General features: G+C 40.4%; 1 protein-coding gene across 1 annotated transcript in view; it reads left to right on the top strand.

The window, feature by feature from the left end:
* cacna1ab (calcium channel, voltage-dependent, P/Q type, alpha 1A subunit, b) overlaps positions 1 to 22,123 on the top strand; it is a 192,172-nt gene that overhangs the window by 135,298 nt on the left and 34,751 nt on the right. Inside the window, exons 28-41 of the mRNA XM_013915592.1 lie at positions 3,946 to 3,957; positions 7,393 to 7,492; positions 8,043 to 8,203; positions 8,527 to 8,664; positions 9,027 to 9,228; positions 9,327 to 9,491; positions 9,580 to 9,690; positions 10,014 to 10,097; positions 12,321 to 12,326; positions 14,760 to 14,876; positions 14,969 to 15,034; positions 17,779 to 17,870; positions 18,046 to 18,196; positions 19,414 to 19,541. Coding sequence (XP_013771046.1) covers positions 3,946 to 3,957; positions 7,393 to 7,492; positions 8,043 to 8,203; positions 8,527 to 8,664; positions 9,027 to 9,228; positions 9,327 to 9,491; positions 9,580 to 9,690; positions 10,014 to 10,097; positions 12,321 to 12,326; positions 14,760 to 14,876; positions 14,969 to 15,034; positions 17,779 to 17,870; positions 18,046 to 18,196; positions 19,414 to 19,541 — 1,533 coding nt within the window. The remainder of the gene's footprint in view (positions 1 to 3,945; positions 3,958 to 7,392; positions 7,493 to 8,042; positions 8,204 to 8,526; positions 8,665 to 9,026; positions 9,229 to 9,326; positions 9,492 to 9,579; positions 9,691 to 10,013; positions 10,098 to 12,320; positions 12,327 to 14,759; positions 14,877 to 14,968; positions 15,035 to 17,778; positions 17,871 to 18,045; positions 18,197 to 19,413; positions 19,542 to 22,123) is intronic.

Below are 22,123 nucleotides of genomic sequence, written 5' to 3'. Positions count from 1 at the left end.
AACTTGTGACACTTTGTACTGAGTCCAAAGACACAGAGTATACCAAATATTATATTCGTGATATAAGGCCAGAAAGTGGAATTCTCACCCAATGTGAACAATTTCTTGCTTTTTTTCTAAATCATCACAAAATCAGCTCAGCTCAACTATGTACAATCATTCATACATATCAGTCAGCCACAAAATGTAACGAGCTAATAGGTGAAGTGAATAAGGTAGGAAAGAACTGCCCAGAAGTGTGTCTGTAAGAAGCCAGAAGCATTGATCTGGCTTCCAAATTCCCAACAAACCAACAAAAGATGCATAGCTAACAAACATCCCAGGCTCCCCGAAGTCCCGTATCCTTCCCTTATTTTTGGAGGACAAAGAAAGGGCAACATAGTATTAGTTATGGTGTAGCTGAAGGGTGAATGAACACATATGCGCTGGTCAGTATTTGAGTAGATGTTAGCTGACCAGGGAAGCTGCAGATGCAGGCAAATATAGCATAGAGAAAACAGGGTATCAAATTATAAGGCGATACTCTACAAATTGAACTTGTCACACTGTTGGTGAAGCACTGCAGATAATATTAATAGTAATAAAAATAGTAACTTTTTTATACCTAATTGATTATAAGGTCTTAATTGGTTTTACCTTTAAAAGCACCAATCCAGCACCACCTATGGTAAATGGCCTGTATTTGTATAGCACCTTACTAGTCCCCAAGGACCCCAAAGCACTTTACACATGCAGTCATCCACCCATTCACACACTTATAGTACCCGGGTTTTAGATTATTTTGGTTAGGCAAGGAAAATGTCAAACACACACAAGTATAAATAGCAAAATATATAAATAGTAAAAGGTGACAATTTTCCACCACTTTAGAAAGAAACACAAACAATTGTTTCAGATGGATGATAAATTTGTAATGGCAAGTTAAAAATCAGTCCACTGCTGCACCCTCCCCAGCATGACTCGCCACTGAAAAGAAGATGCCTCCTGCCCCCCTGCACTGGTGTTCCTCCCCTCTCCTCTCCCCTTATTTACTTCTTGAATCACCCTTCCCGTTTCTCTTTAGGATGCTCTCGCACCATTTCCCCTCACACCTTCGCCTCCTCTCTCCGCCCTCTTTGTAGTTTTCTCCTTTGCCTCCCCAATCCTACCATCCGCTTCAGGGCTGAGCTACCAGACATTTTTACTTAAGGGGGCGAAGGCTTCACTCCCACCTGTGTAATTCCACTTTGACGCATGACATTCTTTAAAAGCAGGTACATCACAGAACCATTGTACAGAGGGGTTTTTAGCATGGTCGCAGTACAATGGCTTCGTATTTTTATGGGTTTTGAACACAACAACCACGCTTTTGGCACCTTTCATTCTCCAAAATAAATGCTGAATGATACAGTGTCATTAGTGAAATTTGCATGCACTCACAGTACACTGTGAAAGTGTCTTTCCTCTCCCGTTGACGGTGTGTGTGTATGGGAAAGTGCACACAAATCCTGGTTTCTTGAGTGTCCGCTCGTGATGGATGTCCTGTGTATATATCTATGCGCTCTAACGTGTCAAGAAAACCTGGAACCGGCCACTTGGAAAGATTTAACGCCTTTCTCTTCTCCTGTGTAGATGTGCATGCAAAGCAAGCTTTGATAAAATCCCGCTAGATTTGATTGCAGATCTAATGAGGGCAATTTGTGCTGTAGGCCTGGTCTAATTGATCATTATGGTGTGATAAGATAAGAATTGGTGTAAATGGATGCAGCAATTGAGTTTCCTCCTCCAGCCGTGAAGGTAATTCTTCATAGAGATGGTAGCACAGCAGGCCACAGCAAAAGACAGCCAGGAGGGAGGGAAGATTTGCACGTCTAGAGTCTCAGCAGGGGGCCTGATTCACAGAAGTGCTCTTATTATAACTGCAGAGCTCAATGAGGTACCTGAGAGTAAAGCAGTGCTGATGGAATAAAAGGTACATTGCTGCAACGTAAGGAGGCACGAAGAGGCTCAACAAAACTATATTATTATATTTTATTTTAAAGTGTAAATCTTTTACATTATATGTCATGTTACAGAATCTACTCTAAAGAGTTGTAGTGTTATTTAATAAATTACACAGCCCCCGTTTTTATTGCATTCGATTGATTTGAGCCAAAATGTTCTAAAAAATATAAAAGCATTACATTATGTGCTTATATTATAGTAGCATAATATATTACTATGATCCCAGACTGCTTCGATGAAGTCGATGTCTGAATTCAGATTTATGACTCCATAAGATGTGTCGCCGCTGATTTTCAGTCCAGTTCTTGTGTAATTTAGCACACCTCGGCATTTTCTCCCTGTTTCCATGTCAAACTGTGTTATCTTTGGCTTTTTTAGTAGCTTCAGCTACAGAAATGTGAACAAATGATTTTAAAATTGTGTAGCCACAACACTGGTTTATTCCTTGAGTTAGGTGCTGTTTTTATCTGTGAATAACTCACAGTCAGTGTTAAGTGGTTTTACAAAGAAACAACACAAACCCCAAAACGTTCCTCTGAGAAAGCTCAGGTACAAGGACTGGACTTAAAATTGAGTATTAAAAAAGGAGCCGATGTTAAATAAAAACTTTATGAAATCTGCAGAAAGCCTGGAAAGGTATTTCTTAAGACCACTTGATAAACAGTTAAGTATAAAATGTGAGGTTGTTCATGTGTGTTACCATGAATCATTTATCATTTTTAAGGGAATATCTACATAAAGCAATACAGCCCATTTTAAAAGACTCATTCCAGCACTGTTCCAGTGTGTTCCCTGGACAAAAACATAGCTCAGGAAGCTCAGAAAAGGAGCTCAGTTAAACAGAAAATATTAAGCTAAATCAAGTAAAGCAGCTTAAGGATAAATATCAGTACAATCCTTTCAAAGGAACCGATGATTAGAAATCATTTTCCAGTTTGGTCAGCACTGAAAACTGTTGTGCTGATCTAAAAAGAAAAGTAAAAAGAACACTTGCTAGTTGGTTTGGAGAATATGTGTTTAATTATTGTCTCAAAATGACAAAAAATGAAAAATATGAAAGTATTATTTTTTCAAAGGAATGAACGGTATCATGTGACAGCCTGTAGTGCGTCCTTCACAGAACACCACCAGTTTTTCTCAAAGGAGTCGTACACCCTGTTGCAAACTTTCTTTTTAAATCTTTTTTTAAACTAGAAATTGTTTTTTTTTCAAGGTGAAAATTTAAGACTGTAATTAAGCCAACATTGCCTAATGCTACAGAGCCCCAACGAGCCAAATGTAAAGTGGTTTTTGGCTCAATAAATATTCAGATCAATAATCATTTTAATATAATAAGCTTACATTAGGGTTGGACACATGGATAAGAAAATAGATGGATGGAATTTGCATTAGGTAATGCGATGTGTTGCTGGAAAAACAGAGTGGTGGTTACTGAAAATGGGCTTCTGTGTACCTATGTACATATTCCATTAAGAATCATAAGTAATATATGATTAGTGATTCCTTTAGTCATTAAGTATAGTGTATTTCTGATAAGTTACACTAAACTTTTGAGTGATATTCTAGCTGACAGGTATTTCGGTATCCCACTCAGTGTTTTTTATGGAGACGAGGTGGGCATGGAAAGGAATAATCTGTGTGCATGCGTGTGTGTGTTGATGGGTGGAGGGTGTGTATTTGTAATCGGGTATGCAGGTATGCCCATCTTGCTGTCCTTTTTTGTCTGTCTCTCATGTGAATGTATTTTTTCCTGTTTCTACCAAACCCCCTCTCTCTTGTGTCTGTCTTTGTTGGCCTCTTTGTGTATGTGTGTGTATCTGTGTGTGCGCGTGTGCTTGTGTCTTTCTATGTCTTTTTTCCCTTCCCTCCCCCTCTTCCTTTCTTTCTCGTCTTCTTTCTCGGTCTTTCTTTCTGTCGCTGTCCCTGACTCTTGCTGTCTCCATCTTCGGGGAAACTCAACAGGAGCGTCAGCGGGTAAAGTCCTTCCTCTGCCCTGCTCTATCCTGCTGTCTTCTTTTCTCCATCACCGGGTCAAATTGGCTTCTCTCTCTTTCTTTCTTTACTGTTCTTGTCATCCATACTCATTCTCGCCGTATCATTTCCACTTGTTCTCGTTTCCACCGCTGTGTCCACAAACCACAGGAAACCATCTAAACACCTCAGTAGATTTGACTTAAAGGCTTTGATTTGTAATAATACCTTGTTTAATGAACGCACAACTTAAAATTACCAGAACAATAGTATCAAAGTGACACCCCACCCCCACTGTCGTTTTGTAAGCTCTTTCTAAAGGAGGCTATAAACCTTTTCTGCGCGTGTGTCCCTCCCTGTTATTGGCCTGTATTCTAACCTAATTTCCTAGAATTTATGTTTTTGTTTTGGCTAAATTGCAACAGCAAATGTTTTTTGTTTTTTTTACCTTAGACATAGCCATCATGCTGTCATCCGTAGCGTTTTGAATTTGCACTTTGAAGCCTTGCTATGTCTTTCTCCAAAATCTTGTTTTTCAGTCCCAGAAGTGACCAAATTTAGACAAAAGCATGGAGTGTAATTCTATTAAATAAGGCTATGAAATTTTCATTACAAGGTACATCTACAAACCATGTGACAGGAATGTCAAACTCATTTTACATCATGGGCCACATGGAGCCCGCTTTCATCTCAAGTAGACCGGACTGATGAAACTCTTCCTGTTAGTGTAAATAAGTTGAATCCCTAAGATATCTTAATATAAAAAACTAAGTGCATGGCTCTTTGGGCTTAAATTGTAAGAAATAAATGTGCAAAATCACATAAAAACCTCTGGTGGCTCATTGGCCAGACTGTTCTGTAATTATAAATCAGAAAGCTTTTTGTTAATTCACAGAAAATAGCCTTTTTTAACTGTGGAAACATATAAAAATAATATATAAAACTTAACTTTCTATACTAGTGAAAAGAATGGGTGTGTATCCTAGAAACACTGATACCTGCTGGAATTTCATCCAAAACAAATTTTTGGTGCAACCATAAATACTCAGCTCAACAGTTAGACATTTTAGCACGCAACTCACTTTAGGAGCCAGCCCCAAGTGGTGGGTTAAGGAAATGCAGAGCCTAACCAGTAAATTGAATCTATAAAAGATGCATGTAGCTACAATTACACCGGCCATTGTTTTGAAGCCTCAAGATGAGCGTTTTTGCCATCAGCAGGAAAGCCTGTGATCAGTAGTCCTTCTGTAGGACTAGAAGTCTTGTCTGTGAAGGTTCTCAGTCATCCAGGTCATCGTAGTCAAAGGAGCTTGCAAAGAAAAGCGTCTGGACTTCTTTAAGTTACTTGAAGACGTTTCACCTCTCATCCGAGAAGCTTCTTCAGTTCTAAGGTCAAATGGTGGAGAGTCCCAGATATATCTGGGACTCTCCACCATTTGACCATTTGACCATTGACCATTTGACGCTTTTCTTTGCAAGCTCCTTTGACGACTAGAAGTCTTTTGCGTCCTGGTGGCCTTCAGATTAAATGTCACATTGGCTTTTTTTTTTTGCACCTGATCGAGGCAAGGTCATGTGGTTTTGCAAAATTTGCAACTCCCACGGGAAAACTTATTGTTCTACAACTTACAAACACCGCTGCAAAGCTTCTGAGCAAGTGCATTCTGTGGCTGTTACACATCTGGTGGTCAGGAAAACCCATTGTGTTGAGTCTGGTATCTTTTGTTTTGTCACCCAGAAAATGTAGAATATTTGCAAGACTCTACTGGTGTGGTTGTGTTGCTACACAGATGAAGGTGAAATACAGGCTATTACTATAGATGTGCCTTTGGGCTAAATTAGGCAACTTTCTATCAATAGATAATGTCATAGATAATCCCACATTGAAATGCAAGACAGATCACAGGTGTTTAACTATATTTAACTTTATTCCGCTTTTTAACGAGCTCCCCTTTCTGTCATACATTATTTTACTTGGCAGAATACCAAAAACATTTAATCATATGTCAGTCATTAAACTAAAAGGACTGCTGCCTTTGCTATTATGCTAGTGTGCATGTGTGAGATCTTGTACGTGTCTGTATGTGCAGGGATATTGTTAATTCCCAGCACCTTTGGCCTTACTTGGCTTTACTCTAATACTCTAAGCTGCCTGGAGTCAACTTCAAAGGGGAATTCCTATTGATTATCGATTTAGTCCCACTCTCTCACACACACACGCACCAACACAAACCCTGTTGTGCAGACACGAAGAACTGCCAAGGCTCCAACTCAGTCAATCAGCAAAGAATTGAATTGTCTTATGTTTTCTGTCACAGGAACTGAGTTCATAGTTAAAGAGCTCCTTCTTGATGGACGACCTCTTTTCTGCACTGGCTTTGGCAAGCCTCCAGTGCCTCCGGCCTCTGGTTTTTGTCACCCAAAGTGGCCCATCCACTTACTGTTAAGATCAACTGAGCTATTTAGTTCCTTGGCACCTTCATTTTTTCTTCACTGATATTGGTATATGGGTACACAAATCACAAATAAATGTTTAGCTATAGATTTCAGGCATAAACAAGCATTTAAAAACACAGGACTGAGAACGCTTGACTTTCAGCCCAAGATAATTTCCTCTGGTCACTTTCATGGCTCATTTAACACTCCTGGTGTTTGCTTGTGTTACGACATGTGATATTGTGTTCTGCTAGCAACGTCACATGTCCAAAGTGTCTCACATAGCCTCTGTCTACTGCCCTCGTCTCTTTCAAGAAATCCAAAACGTGACAGCTGATTTTAACAAAAACGAAGCTATGTGAAACGTATCGGAGACACGTCCATTAAACTTTAACAAATTCAGGATTATATCAAAAATAATCCTAGCCATGTAATACTTAAAGTTCACGTTTCATGCTGCCAAATCGAAACATCCATTTCTCCTGGAGAACCTAACAGCGCATGACTGAAAAAGAAAGAAAGAGGTTTGGCTGGGCACTCTGCCGGGAGATGCCTGTCAGTATGGAATGAGTGAATGTCTTGTTGTGTGATAGTGAAGAATTTAAGAAAAGGTCGCGATGCTTCTCGATGTCCATGAAACCAAACGGTCAGACAACCGAACACGTTCTCTCCCACCGGTTTCATGTTTGACGTGCAGTTCAAAGTTTCTCTTTTCCTGCAGAAGAAGCGACTGTCCGCACAAATGTTATGTGTATGATTTTTATACAAGGCCGTATCATATGTTTTTGTTTTAGTTTTCCACACAGAAGTTATGTTTAAAAGATAAATTAAAGTTAATGAAAATGTCCCTCACCCCACCTCATCCCTTTATCAAATGTAATTGTTGAATAATTTCAAAGGGTTTGGTAAGAGCTCTTTGTTTCATCCCATCAGTTCTCCACTTGGTGCTGAGATGTTTTTCTAACGTTGTGTTTTTTTTGTCATTCCTTGGATCAACTCTAGGGGGAATAACAAAAGTAAAGACATCAGTACAATCAAATCCCTTCGTGTGCTGAGGGTGCTGCGACCTCTTAAGACCATCAAACGTCTCCCCAAGTTAAAGGTAGAGCCATTTGCCCATCACTTTTATTTTCCCAGGTGACATTATACTCACTGAATACTCACTGAATTCCTCCACTGTGACAAAATTGCTGAAAATGTATCCAAAAGAGGGAAAAACAACATCTGTCTGGGGATCATAATCCTACAGGTTGTAAACTAGCTGAAATGTGTTACCCCAAAGTGCAAAAACACTGTGATGATTTACAGACTTCCTGGTTTTAATTAACTATAGTTAATCACCCTTAACCGTGGGGCACATGGCTCCCCTGAGCCCGGTTCTTGTTAAAAGGGACTTTCTCCTTCCCACAGTTGCCATGTACAGTTGCTCAGACGGGGTCATTTGATTGTTGGAAATTTCTGTCTATTACTGTATCATCTTTATCTTACAATATAAAACCACTTCAAAACTGTTGTTTTGAATTGGCGCTATATAAATACAAACAAATTTAATTACATTTTAAAAATCTTTTCTAAAAGTTGTCTCTGCCATCTCCTAAGAATTTTCAGACGGCTTCATTACATTTGTAAATGTCTCCATCTCTGCCCTGCAGGCTGTCTTCGACTGCGTGGTCAACTCTCTGAAGAATGTGTTGAACATCCTGATTGTCTACATGCTCTTTATGTTCATCTTTGCTGTGGTGGCCGTTCAGCTCTTCAAAGGTCACTTCTTCCATTGCACAGATGAATCCAAGGAGTTTGAGCGCGACTGCAGGTGGGTTCAGATGTTCTCTGGGGAGGCGGTCTTTGGTTACCAAGAAATAAATGTTACAGTCTTTATGGCTATACTGCCACCTAGAGGAGCTTGCTCGGCATCATAATACATTCTGCTTTTTTCAATAGGAAAATGCCATTACTGAACACTGGGCCAACCAACCAACTTATTATTATGTCAAATATAAACAAAGCAGAAATGTACCTTTAAGTATGAGTATACATATAGCTATGGTGCTTTTGTGAACGTACATTTTTACATATTGGCTGATGTTTGTCATGTGTTTGTATTATTTAAAAAAACATGTTGTGCCATCTCACCAGGGGCGAGTACTTGGTATATGAGAAAGATGAAGTTAAAGCTGAAAAGCGGGAGTGGAAGAAGTACGATTTCCACTACGACAACGTGGCTTGGGCCTTGCTCACCCTCTTCACCGTCTCAACTGGAGAGGGTTGGCCACAGTGAGTGGATTATAAACACACACAGAAACCCACACACAAATAATAAACTCATTTTTTGATCAAATTTGTTACTGATATACAAATTTTACTTTGTGACAGCGAGAGTTTTACTTCAGCACACAAAAAGTTTCTTTTCTCTTAAGCAACGATCGTTAATATATGCATTTCACTGCATATCGTACTCTGTATGACTGTGTACGTGACAAATAAAATTTGAATTTGAATTTTTGAATTTGGTGCTGCTGTATGTAAATAAAATGTAAAACTGAACTGAATGAGTGAAACTGAGCCACTGGGGATGATAATATATGTATCAGTACATTTTTATTTAGCCTTTTTCCTCCATCTCTCCCTTTTTTTAGGGTGTTGAAGCACTCAGTGGACTCCACCTTTGAGAATCAGGGCCCGAGCCCAGGTTACAGGATGGAAACGTCCATCTTTTACGTGGTGTACTTCGTTGTCTTCCCCTTCTTCTTTGTAAACATCTTTGTGGCTCTCATCATCATCACCTTCCAGGAACAGGGGGATAAGATGATGGAGGACTACAGCTTAGAAAAAAATGAGGTGTGGAGAGAGATTAAAGTTGCTTTGTGCTTTTTCAGATGTCTTGTCCCAAAAGTAAATTAACCGTAACACGCCTCCCCTCTGTTCTCCTCATCCAGCGAGCCTGTATAGATTTTGCCATCAATGCCAGGCCTCTGACTCGCCACATGCCAAAGAACAAACTGAGCTTCCAGTATCGTATGTGGCAGTTTGTGGTATCTCCGCCCTTTGAGTACAGCATCATGGCTCTAATCGCGCTCAACACCATCGTCCTCATGATGAAGGTAGAAGTCGCCCTCTGAGTGAAGTATAATGCATCATATGTCACTAATGCCGTTCTCATTGCTTTCCTGTCTATGTGTGTGTCTGCAGTTCGAAGGTGCATCGATGGTCTACAATAATGTCCTGAAGAACCTCAACATTGTGTTTACCACCTTCTTTTTCTTGGAATCAGTGCTCAAGATCATAGCATTCGGCCCTCTGGTGAGACTTTAAATGAAAACGACCTGCACACAAAAACACACTTTCCTTATGTAGGCTGACCCAGTCTATATGCACCAATATTTCATCCTATTATTCATTAATAAAGCAGGTTATTTTGGGAGGCAGATCTAGATCATGTTTTTCTGGAGAAACCCAGAGTGCACCGTGTGGAGCAGTAGTCATGCTAGCAGCCTCCTTTCGCCCTGTCTCTACTGTAACATCAGCACTATTGGATCGGGGCTCCTTACCTCTTTCTGGCTTTAGGTTGTGAAAGATGCAGATCTTTAAACATCTCTCGTTTTGTTGTCTTTCTTACCTGACAGAATTTCTTCAGAGATGCCTGGAACATTTTTGATTTTGTGTCTGTCCTTGGAAGCATCACTGACATATTAGTGACAGAATTTGGGGTAAGTGCTGTACGGTGTTTGGCCCAAATGAACAATAAAGAATGATTTGTCGAATATAAAAGAGGCTCAGAGGAAAAGCCAGCTTTTTTGCACATGTGGTGACTGGCCTTTGGAGACGTCTGTGAAGTCCTTAAAATGAGGCAATCACTACCCAAGGCCTCACTGAAACCACTAACAGACAGAATTATTAAGTCATGGCCTGTATTAAAGCAATTTATTCATGAGATATTAAACTATTTTAGATGCAAGAGATATTCAATATTAAGGCTTCAGCAAGACTATGAGGAATCCTTCCATAAATCTTGCTTAGCCTTCTGAAGTCATCAGTCCATCATAGATAAATAATAGCTTCGGACTGATTTTTAGACTTGTCAGAGATAATTTATTAAAAGTAATCTGGATCAGTAGGTTGCAACCCAAAAAAGTGTCCTCACATTATATAGATGCACATTTGCAAAAGTGGGACTTAAAGAAAAGAAGGCAGTCACTGGCTGCTCCTCCTATTATGGAAGCTACGGTAGATGGTGAACATTGTATCACGGTGCAGCTGTTGTTTCTAGCTCATTTTGAACCTGTCTTCAGTGAGCAGTCTCTCGATGTTACCTGTGAGTTTGTTGGTACTTGTATGTGTAATAGTATGTACATATGAGTTAATATAAGTGTGGATATGAGACCAGTACTTCAGTAGAAGTTTCAGCCTCTCTTCACTGTCCAGCTGTTGTATCATTTTTGCTTGGTGTGTTTTGAATTTGGCATCAGGCTTTCTTCTACTAAGTCTTCCTCTCATTCACACTGACTAGATTAGCAGTAACTGTGCTAAGTACTGCCATCTAGCAGTGTTTGCAGATGATTAAAAACACCCTCTGGCCGTGTTGGAGGAGCCACATTTGTATGTGAACAGGCCTTAATTGACACCTATGCTGCTTCAAACAGTGAACTGATTGTTTCAGACAGCTGATTGATTTCTTGTCAGGATGCTGCCAGGTGGTAGCAGTTGAACTGCTGGTTACTGGCTTCGCAAGTAAATTTGAGTGTTCATAATAGCTAACACTTACTTTTGTTGTGAATTTTCATACATAGCCAAAAACAGCTTTTGGTTAAAGTTAACTGAGCTGGCTGTATATTTACAGAAAGAAAAAAACCCAATAAGATTATTATTTTTCTCTTTAACATCTTGGCTTGCTTTGTGTCTGGTTCATTGTTAAAGATTTGACATATCTGCTAAACAGAACGGCACGAAACACCAGTCAACTCAAGAGCATCCCAGACATTTTCAAGTTAATGACTAAACACTAATGTATGTAGAGGTCGATTCATTTTTGTCTAGTTTTAGGATCTGGACAAATAATAACACTTCAAGCAAATATCCGGATTCTTCCGTTTAGTGTTTTAAAAGGAAGCTGTTGTTTCTTTTTTTCTTTCTTTTGTACAACACCAATACCAAAAAAGTTGGGACCTTGTGTAACATGTAAATAAAAACAGGGTGCAATGTTTCGCAAATCTCACAAACCCATATTCTAGCTGCTTTGTCTGCTTTGTCATAGTTTCATCTTGCACCCATGTTGTAGTCACAGCCCCTGGCTTTGCTCACCTGAAGATAGTTGGCTTCAAAAGGGAGAGGAGTTCTTGTAGCTTATCTCTGTCAGTGAGGGCTTGTATAAGTTGTGAATCATGCACACCTACTCCACTAGTGTCAAAGAATAAAAAATATGGAGCACCAAATTGCCTTTGACTTCAAATAAATGAACTTTGGTTAATGGAAGCTGGAAAAGAAGAGAGGCTGAACTTACTCTTTCCCAAATGAACTGCTGTTGTCTTGAAGTGTTTCAGTGCTTTTGTGATGACGCCCATATTGATTCTGTCTTCCTCTTCTATCTCTTCACATGCTTTCTTTAAACCTCTCTACTTTGTTGGCGCCCTACGCCCCTCCCACTCCCTCCTCCTCTGATAAAATCCATCCAATCAAAATGCACTATGAAATCCTTCATCGTGTTCTCCATCCATGCTGCACCATGACATGTGGTGGTGGTCCTGTGATGATGATGATGATGATGGTGATGGTGTGTGTTCCATGTCCAAATAAAACACACAACCAACACCCGCCAACCCACCCACTTACCTTCTCCCCTCCTCCCCCAAAAAATATCTTTCACCCACTCACATTTTACTACAAATGAAAACAAAAATCCTCCCATTCCTCTTTCTACATATTGGCATATGTAGAATCCGGTTGGTTTGTAATTTATCTCTCAAAAACTTTCTCCTGCATCTTCATTGACTGTGCACACCCTCGATTCATTTGTTGCTCCCCAGTCACCTGCTCTCTCATGGCCAGTCTTAATCCTGAACCCAGTGCATGCGCTTTCTGGATGTTGGACTTTTAAACTCTCTGAACTTCCTGGTCACAGTACTTCACTCATGCGTGGACTGAATGTAAAATAGTTCAGGTGGCTCCTGGGACGAAATTGATCTGTGAGGTCGATGGACATTTGTCCTCCAAAAAATTAAAGGAACACTTTAAAAACACATCAGATCTAGGTGGGGTGAGGGGGTGGGGGGGCATGCTGGATATCTACACTTATAAGGACTAATGTGTTTGGGGGGGGAAGGATACCACATTAATATATGGAAATGAAAATTATCAGGCTAAAGAGGGTTGAATTAAAAGACACTATAAAAATAAATAATGAGGCACGCTAGTCTATTTTAGTCAATTTTGCCAAAACTTTATTGCAGCAGTTCGAAATAGTACTCAGTAGTTTGTTTGGCCCCCACATGCTTGTATCCATGCCTGACAATGGTGGGGCTTGCTCCTGATAACAAAATGTCCTGGGGGATCTTCTCCCAGATCTGGACCAGGTCTGCGACCACTAATCACAGTCAGTTGCCGTCTTCGAAGCCAGTTAGGTGAGTCAAGATGGACTCAGTCAACTATCATTTTACGATTAAATGAGGTCACGTTAGCAAATTCATGCAGACTATTTTTAATAATACACCATGAAAATCACAAATCTGTTAATATCTACATACAGTGCTGTAAAAACATATTTGCCTCCTTCTTGATTTCTTATTTTTTGCATATTGGTCCCACTTAAATGTTTCAGATCATCAAACTAATTTTAATATTATACAAAAATATAAAATGCAGCTTTTAAATGATTATTTCATTCACTAAAAAACATTATTCAGACCTATCCTGCCCTGTAAAAAAACGAATTACCCCACTAAACCACACTAGACACATTATTTCTGTATTATTACAAATAGATTACATGTATTTGCTAACTTGACCCCAATAAATAGTGAAAAATGATTGCACAGTGACTCCATCCTATTGCCGTTCTGTTAACATCTTGATGCACCAAAGTTGCTCCAAAAACAGCAGCTGACCATCAGTCTAGTAACCATTTTACAGGCAACAAGCTCATAGCACATGGCCACCGTGTCATTACACCTGGGCCAAGATTACCAGGTGTTATCTTTTATATACAGTCTATAGATTCATCCATAAAAGTTCCAGTAGTTTGGTAAATTTCTTGCCAGGGTTACTGATTAAGAACACGAGGTGGACAGTTTAAAAAAAATATTGCTTACAAGGCAAAGCCAAACTTTTTTATATTTGAATTCTGTAGTTTGAGATGTCTGTGTTCCTCACAAGAATGTATCACACACAAATGTATCAGAGTATTAAATCTTCAAATACAGTTAAAAGTACAATCTGCACCAGTGGCCCTCTCTGGACTGCATGTCGGCCAGCTCCTTTCTCCTAAAGTATGCTGCCTGAACTGAGGCTGCTCTCTGGTCCTTCTCCCACGCCTTCCTCTATACCACTTCTTCCTCATCCTCCTCTTTTTGCCTTGCCTTTGAACGACAAAATGCCAGAGCCTCACCAGAGTTTGGCTGTTGTGTGTGAAATATTTTCTCTGTGTGACATGCCAAAAAAGCAGAAATAGGCTCAGTACAAATTCCCAAGGGCATTGGCAAAGATCCCAGCAGTAAGAATCACATATTTTACATTTAACTTATCAGTTCTTTTCAAAAGGGAACAAAAAATACCAAAATCTTTAGGACATACAGGCATCTATATCGTAATGTCACTCTAAATTAAGGTTTGTCAAATACTGATTGGTTGTTCTCCTCTAGAGACAACAGAGAGCAACCTAGCTTCCTCTAGATGGGAGCAAACTCAAGCCATTCTCTGTTAGGGTTTGTCATTGTGTGTGTGTGTGTGTGTGTGTGTGTGTGTGTGTGTGTGTGTGTGTGTGTGTGTGTGTGTGTGGTTGACAGGCACATTGCACTATGCTCCATCTGATGTGGCCTGCTTGCCCCCACCCTCCCCAGAGATCAGTGCATTTTTTTTCTCTTAAAAAAACTGTTTTGTTGTATCAGATTGGATGATGACCTTTAAACTCGTACAACTCTTCTTCTTCTTTTTTTTCCTTCCTCCTTTTTCCTTTCTGTCTTTTTTCCCCTTCAGCCTTTTTACTGAGAGCCGTTATGTTTGCAGTTGCATTCATTTAGTTGGTTTTGACTTCCCTTCTCTCTTTTTCTTTGTCCTCTCTTTCTTCAAGTGTTGATTTTGTTTTTTCTGTTTGTTAGAGGAATGCTGTGCAGGTGCGGCATACTCGGTGAAACTCACTGTGTTCTCCCTTTGTGCTCTAGAATAATGCCTTCAGTTTGAGCTTCCTGAGGCTCTTCAGAGCAGCTCGCCTTATAAAGCTGCTGAGACAGGGAGAGACCATTCGCATCTTGCTGTGGACCTTCGTCCAGTCCTTCAAGGTATTCAGTCAATAAATGACACAATCAAAAGGTATGCACATGTCACAATACACTTAATGGGACTAAAAAGTGTTTCCTATCTGCCATGCTAGGCTTTGCCATACGTGTGCCTGCTTATTGCCATGCTGTTCTTCATCTATGCCATCATTGGCATGCAGGTGAGTACTGCTTACAGAGTCCTGAGATTTTTACATTTGATGGGTTGGGACAGTTAAATGCTTCAGCAACAGTGTGAACAACACAGAATTTGTTCACAAAGGATAGAAGTGTCTATCCTGTATCCAAAGGTTTACTTACATTACACATCATAGAAGTGCAAGTAAGATAAAAAGAGGTTAAATTAAAGATCTTCTTGTGCAGTCACAGTGCGTCTCATAAAACATGTCATATACATATACTCAGAACCGCTAAGGGAACACTCCATCATCACAGTGTGACACAAGTCAGTTAAACTTGGGGGATATCAGGCTGTCCGCAACTCAGCGGAGTGGAATAAAATGAATGGATGGAACTGCCAAAAATATTGTTGCATCATAACTAACTAGACAGATTCATATAGCTGATGTTTGACTTTGTGTTTAACTGTGATGACCACGTGTTCCTTTAAGTTTTTTAAACATCATAGTATAAATTGCACTGCAAAGTATACATACTAATCTCAAGTCAAAGGCAGGGTGAGGTAATGAGCTGCTTTAAGCTTCAAAAAGTCATCACAAGGGTTTCATTATAGGTTTAGTATATAGACGTAAAATCTGCAAAATAAGCTGGCAAATAAATACTGCAGTACAATATTAAAAATGCAAGGTGTGATCAAAATATTTGCTGTAAGGTTGTCTGCTTCCAGTGGTGCTGCTGTTTCTGGATGCCACTGTGGGAGTGTCACTTTTGCATCTACTTTTTTGGGTCGAAACCGTCACATCTCAACTTAAATTTGCTTTTGAGAAAGAGGATAAAGTTGCAAGGGGGGAAATCAAAAATCTCCTGCCTTTTTAAAGTGCTGTATACCAGTGCGGTTCAGTTCTTTTATGGCTAATCTTCTCCCTCACATGTCTCTGGACAGTAGAAATCTGCACTGACATTCTGACCCTGTAGGATGAATTAACAGTGCACAGCCCCATGCATGTTGAACAAGCATGCATATTGTTGTACCTCTAACTTGAAGAGATCCAATCCAAATGAAGCAGGAGCGGCTGGTCCTGGCTCAGCTTCGGCACCTGGTGAGCTCATCACTGGACCCACTTCAGTTTGCCTACCAGCCTGGCATTGGAGCGGATGATGCCGTCATTCACCTCCTACATCGTTCCCTCGCTCACCTGGAGACCGCTGGAAGCACTGTGAGATTCATGTTCTTTGATTTCTCCAGTGCCTTCAACACTATTCTTCCCTCGGTCTTGAAGGACAAGCTGGAGAACTCAGGAGGGGACCATCACCTCACTACCTGGATTTTGGACTACCTCACTGACCGACCACAGTATGTGAGAACCTCTGCAGTACGGGGGCCCCACGGGGAACGGTTCTGGCTCCGTTCCTCTTCACCATCTACACTGCAGACTTCTCCCACAACTCCACCCAGTGCTTCCTGCAGAAGTTCTCTGTTGACTCTGCAATAGTCGGCCTCATCACTGATGCAGACGACAAGGAGTACAGAGGACTGACCCAAGACTTTGTGGACTGGTGCCAGCTGAACTACCTCCAGGTCAACACCAGTAAAACCAAGGAGCTAGTGGTAGACTTCCGCAGACACAAGCATCCTCCACTGCAACCACTGAACATCCAGGGTATGGACATTGAGGCTGTGGACAGCTACAGGTACCTTGGTGTTCATCTGAACAACAAACTGGACTGGACTCATAACTCAGACGCCCTCTACAGGAAAGGGAAGAGCAGGCTGTACCTGCTGCGGAGACTCAGATCGTTTGGCGTGGAGGGCCCACTGCTGAAGACCTTCTATGACTCTGTGGTGGCCTCAGCCATCTTTTACGGTGTGGTCTGCTGGGGTGGCAACATCTCTGCTGGGGACAGGAAGAGACTGAACAGGCTGATCTGGAGAGCCAGCTCTGTTCTAGGATGCCCTCTGGACCCAGTGGAGGTGGTGAGTGACAGGACAATGGTAGCTAAGCTGTCATCCCTGTTGGACAACATCTCCCACCCCATGGAGGAGACTCTGACAGCACTGAGCAGCTCCTTCAGTGTCAGGCTGCAGCACCCACGGTGTGGGACGGAGAGATTTCGCAGGTCTTTCCTCCCCACTGCTGTCAAACTGACCAAACACACACATCCACACATGTGCAATAACACTAAGTGCAATACTCTTTTTCTGACAAAGTTGTATTTTTACTCAGTTGTATTAAGCATTTGTATTCTATTTTTATCCTATTGTATATTTTATTCTATTTATTCATTCTACTGTATATAGTATTTTTTTTGTATTCTATTCTGTACAGTTGTGTACAGTATTTTATTCTTATTGTATTCTAATTTTTGCTATATAACTTTTGCACTGTCCACTTCCTGCTGTGACAAAACAAATTTGGGACTAATAAAGGTTATCTTATCTTATCCCTGGAGTCTGTCCACAGATGCAACAGATGATAACGAAGGGGGGATCATCCAAATTAAACCTTGTGTATTATTTGTTTGCTTATTTGTTTCCTTTTAAGGGTTTAGTCATAATGCAATACATATGAATAAAGAAAATGTTTTTAAAAATGAAAATATTTAGTAGGAATAAAACTTAAACAACGAAAATGATGTGCAAATTGACAATTAAAAGTCGAGTGCTGCAGAATATCTATTGTTGATGTGTTAATGTGCTGAAAACGCTGCAACAAGGCAGTTCCTGTTGTAACGACGTTGCCTAAACTTCTTGATTTTTCCTTGTTTGACTGCTGTTTGTGTGTAGTTGTTTGGGAACTTAAAACTAACTGAGGATGATGGAATCAATGAACACAATAACTTCAGAACCTTCTTCATGGCCCTAATGCTGCTGTTCAGGTAAGACTTTACTTCCTCTCTTCTTCTCCTGTTGACGCTCAGTCTTTTTCTCCTTAGAAGCAGGACAGTAGCACTGATGTGCTATTGTATATGTTATCATATCTTCTATATTAATAATCTTCTGTGTTCATATCAAGTCGTGTACAACGCCCTCTTTTTTTAATGTCTCTCATAGGAGTGCTACGGGTGAAGCGTGGCAAGAGATCATGTTGGCTTGCCTGGATAGGAAGGAGTGTGATCCTGAATCAGGGAATGATAAAAAAGAATGTGGCAGCACCTTCGCTTACACATACTTTGTCTCCTTTATCTTCTTGTGCTCTTTTCTGGTGAGAAAACCCACTGGATACACTTTTACGCAGTTGATCAAAATATGGGTGATAGAGCAGGTCGCCAATCACAAGGTCGGTGGCTGCTTCAGTCGATGCGTCAAAGCATTCTTGGGCTAAATACTGAAACCCGAAAAACTCCTATGCATCCACCAGAGTGTGAATGTTAGTTCAAAGTGCTTAGGTATAGATAAAAGCATTGTATGAATGTGTTTGATTAGGTGAAATTTGTACTAGAAAGTGCTTTAAGTAGGGCAAGAAGGCCACTATGTAAGCATTTCAGTCCATTCCACTCATCCGCCACTTTGTTAGGTACACCTATTCAACTGTTTGATAAAGCAAATATCTAATCAACTAATCAAATCGATTGAACGCATTTAGGCATTCAGACGTGGTCAAGAAAATCTGCTTAATGTGTCAGACACTTTGTTTTTGCCAGATTGGCTGGACGGGGTATTTCAGAAACCTCTGATCTACCGTGATTTCCCCATACAGCCATCTTTAATATCTCTAATATATATAATAAATATTCAGTGCGTTGCAGTTCTCTGGGTACAAATGCCTTGCTGATGTCAGACATCAGAGGAGAATCACCAGTCAGCTTCGATCTGATTGGAAGGCAAGAGTAACTCAAATAACCAGTCATTACAACCATGGTGTGTATGAATATCTGTGAGTGTACAATACTTCAAATCTTTGAAGCAGAAGGCCACAACAAGTAGCACTCCTGTCAACAGGAAACAGGAAACTGAGGCTATAACAGGCTCAACAGAAGTGAATAAAAGGTTGCCTGGACTGTTGATTTCTGCTGTAACAATAAAATGGAATATAAAAGCATGGATCCATCCAGCCTCGTATCACCAGCCACTTTGCTGCTTCCAGCAGTATAACATGCTCAGATCATCTCAAACTGGTTTCTTGAAATGAAATCAGTACATAAATGGCCTCCGCATTCCTCAAGCATACGCTAGAAATAGAGATTTGTTTAATGAATGTGCAGCTGATAAATCTGCAGCACCTGTGTGATGCTGCCGTGTCAATATGGACCAAAATCTCTGAAGAATATTTCCAGCACCTTGTTGAATCTGTGCCAGATCTGAAGGCAAAACATGGGTCCAGCCCAGGGCTAACATGTACCTAATAAAGTGGCCAGTGAGGGTATGTTATTGTTTGAAGAAATTTTTTACATCACTGTGTTTGCGACATACTTGTTCCAGATGCTGAATCTGTTTGTGGCTGTCATCATGGACAATTTTGAGTACCTGACTAGAGACTCTTCCATCCTGGGGCCTCATCACCTGGATGAGTATGTAAGGATATGGGCCGAGTACGACCCTGCCGCCTGGTGAGTGACACACAGGTGGACTCAAATCCACACAAAAATACAACTAAAACACACACTGCACACTGTTGGAAAGTTCTCTGATTTTACAGCGATATACTATTATTTTACCGTGTACCTACACTAACCTCCAAAAATGGCTTCTTAGTGTAAAAAAAACCCTTATAGTACTGTATTATATTAAAGTCTTACAAAATAATACTGTCAACTTTTTGAATACCATTGTACTGTTACCATTATAATGCTTCCAGGGTAACGTCCATATAAACAGGGGTGCACATAAGTGGTCCGCAGCTGAGCATTCTCTGTCAAAATAAAAGACGCGCACCAGATAAGAAGTTGCAGCGCGCGTTTGTCTACATAAGATTTTCTGGAGGAGGACAGACATTTGTTTAGTATGCAAACACAACAATATTTCTCAGTTTTTCCACATGATAAAAAAAAACATGGTGCTGTAGTAAATGAAAGCAATCTTTCAGCATGACTCCAAAATTTAAAGTCCAAAATTTATGCCTCCTTCACATTTTCCAAAGTTGTCCAGTGGGTCAGATTGGTGTGTTTGCCAGGCCAATTCTGGCCCCCGGGCCTTATGTTTGACACCCCTGATCTACACAAATGTATAAATAGTCTTTTGCTGAATGCAAAGTAACATCTTAACCCCTGACTTTCTCTCCTGCCCTGAAATGGGTAAAGACTGCTGTCGTGCCGATGTCTTATCCGAGAAGCGTGCAGATCAAATGGGATCTACAACGTGTGATGATAGTTCAGAGTGGGACAGTTAAGGCTGGCCTGCTTGAGCAGTTTCCAAGCATCTATTTCTCTTTTTCCTCTCTCTCTCTCATAACTTTAAATGCCTTCTCTTCCAAAGTTGAGATGAATGTGACCCTCCCTTCTCCCCTGTGAATTTTGAGCGTGCATGCTAAAGATGATTTTCTGAATCTTTCTGCTTTTTTTTTCTTTTTCTTCTTTCTGCTCCCTTTGTATTTCTTTTCTCTCTCTCTCTCTGTATTTTGTGTGTTCCCTCACCTAACCTCCCCTCCTTGTATTTTTCTTGCAGCGGGCGCATACATTATAAGGATATGTACAGTTTATTGCGAGTTATCTCCCCTCCTCTGGGCCTTGGCAAGAAGTGCCCACATAGGGTGGCCTGCAAGGTTTGGACCAAACCCCTAAAGCACAAACTTAAACGCAACCTGCTCGCCTTTAAGAGACTGGAATGAATGTTGCTCTCTATCACTCTTAAAACCAATTTGTTCTTACTTCAACTTTTTGATTTCCATTGGTTTGAGTTTTTTTGGGGGGGGGGGGTTTGCTTTAAGCTCATTTCACCATTTAACCATTTTTTTGGTGGGGGGGTTCTGTTGTATATGCATTCTGACATGACAATGAGAATGTTTGGGACAATGCAGAAATGCACACACACACTCACTCTCCTGTACACACTCACACACACACACACTGATACCAGTGTGTGAAGCATGAGGTGGTGCACTGCACTTGCTATTGTCTTCTGACTGAAAGCTGGGGAAAATTACACTGACATGTTTACTTTGAATTCAGGATTGTGTAAACATTAGACTTTAGACTCCAGTCAGCCATTGTGTTTTATTTCTGCTTGCTGTCTAATTTTGCCTGGGCAGAAAATGGTTGAGCGATGTGCATTGTTCTTGTTTGAGTTGGGGTTCGGGTGCGGGAGGCAGGGGTTATTACAGAGCCATACAAAGAGAGTTTGGTCTGAGCTTAACAGCCAGTGTTTTCCAGCCATGTGTCACAGGAAGTCAAACGTGTGCAGACTTTGATTGTACTCACTGAAGCAGCTCATTCAAGTGACAGACACTAGTTAAACTAGCAAGTATGAGCTCTTGTTGCTAGCTGAAATGAAAAGCTGCTACATCTTTAACTTCCATGGCACATGTTTGGGAACAGCTGTCCTAACCTGTTTGTAATATTACATTTTAAAGCCACTATGTGTAGTCTTTTGTGCATTTATACTGATAGATTACTCACACAAAAATCGAATATATTTCTTTAAAATAGATCACAGAAACACTAAAACATTGTGTTTTATGTCACTAGGAAAAAAATCGCCATAATTCAGCCAAAATCTGTATATAAAAGATGGACAAAACCACCAAGTCTTGTTATCACGCCTCAATTATAGAAATATGGCCATCTTGGCTTTTTGAAATCATTGCTACATTATAACCTAGTGTTAACAAGGTGTGACCAAACATTATATGGCTATATTACATACACAAATACCTGCCCATTAACAGTAATTCCACAAAGCAAAACTGGAGCCAGGACCGCTTAGAAAGTTTTATGTACAATTAGTCATATATAGAGGCATATTATTTATCAGGTAGTTGCATTAACCCTCTGAGGTCAAAGTCATCGTATATATCAAATCTAACCCTAAACCCATACTTTGAAGAAAGGCAAAACAGAGTCTTTTTGATATATTTTTGATTGTCTAGCCTTACCGTGTGTTCACACCGAACGCGATGGGCGCGTGAAAAAACGCCAAAACGCCCCTAACTTGACGCCTGCACATTCGCGACCTCTACGCGTGTCCAAGAAAAATC

This window comes from Pundamilia nyererei, unplaced genomic scaffold (genome assembly GCF_000239375.1).
Source record: "Pundamilia nyererei isolate P.nyererei 1_Seehausen unplaced genomic scaffold, PunNye1.0 scaffold00328, whole genome shotgun sequence".
Taxonomy (NCBI): Eukaryota; Metazoa; Chordata; class Actinopteri; order Cichliformes; family Cichlidae; genus Pundamilia; species Pundamilia nyererei.
The sequence above is the reverse complement of the archived record's forward strand: the minus strand, read 5'-3'. Positions and strand labels throughout refer to the sequence as shown.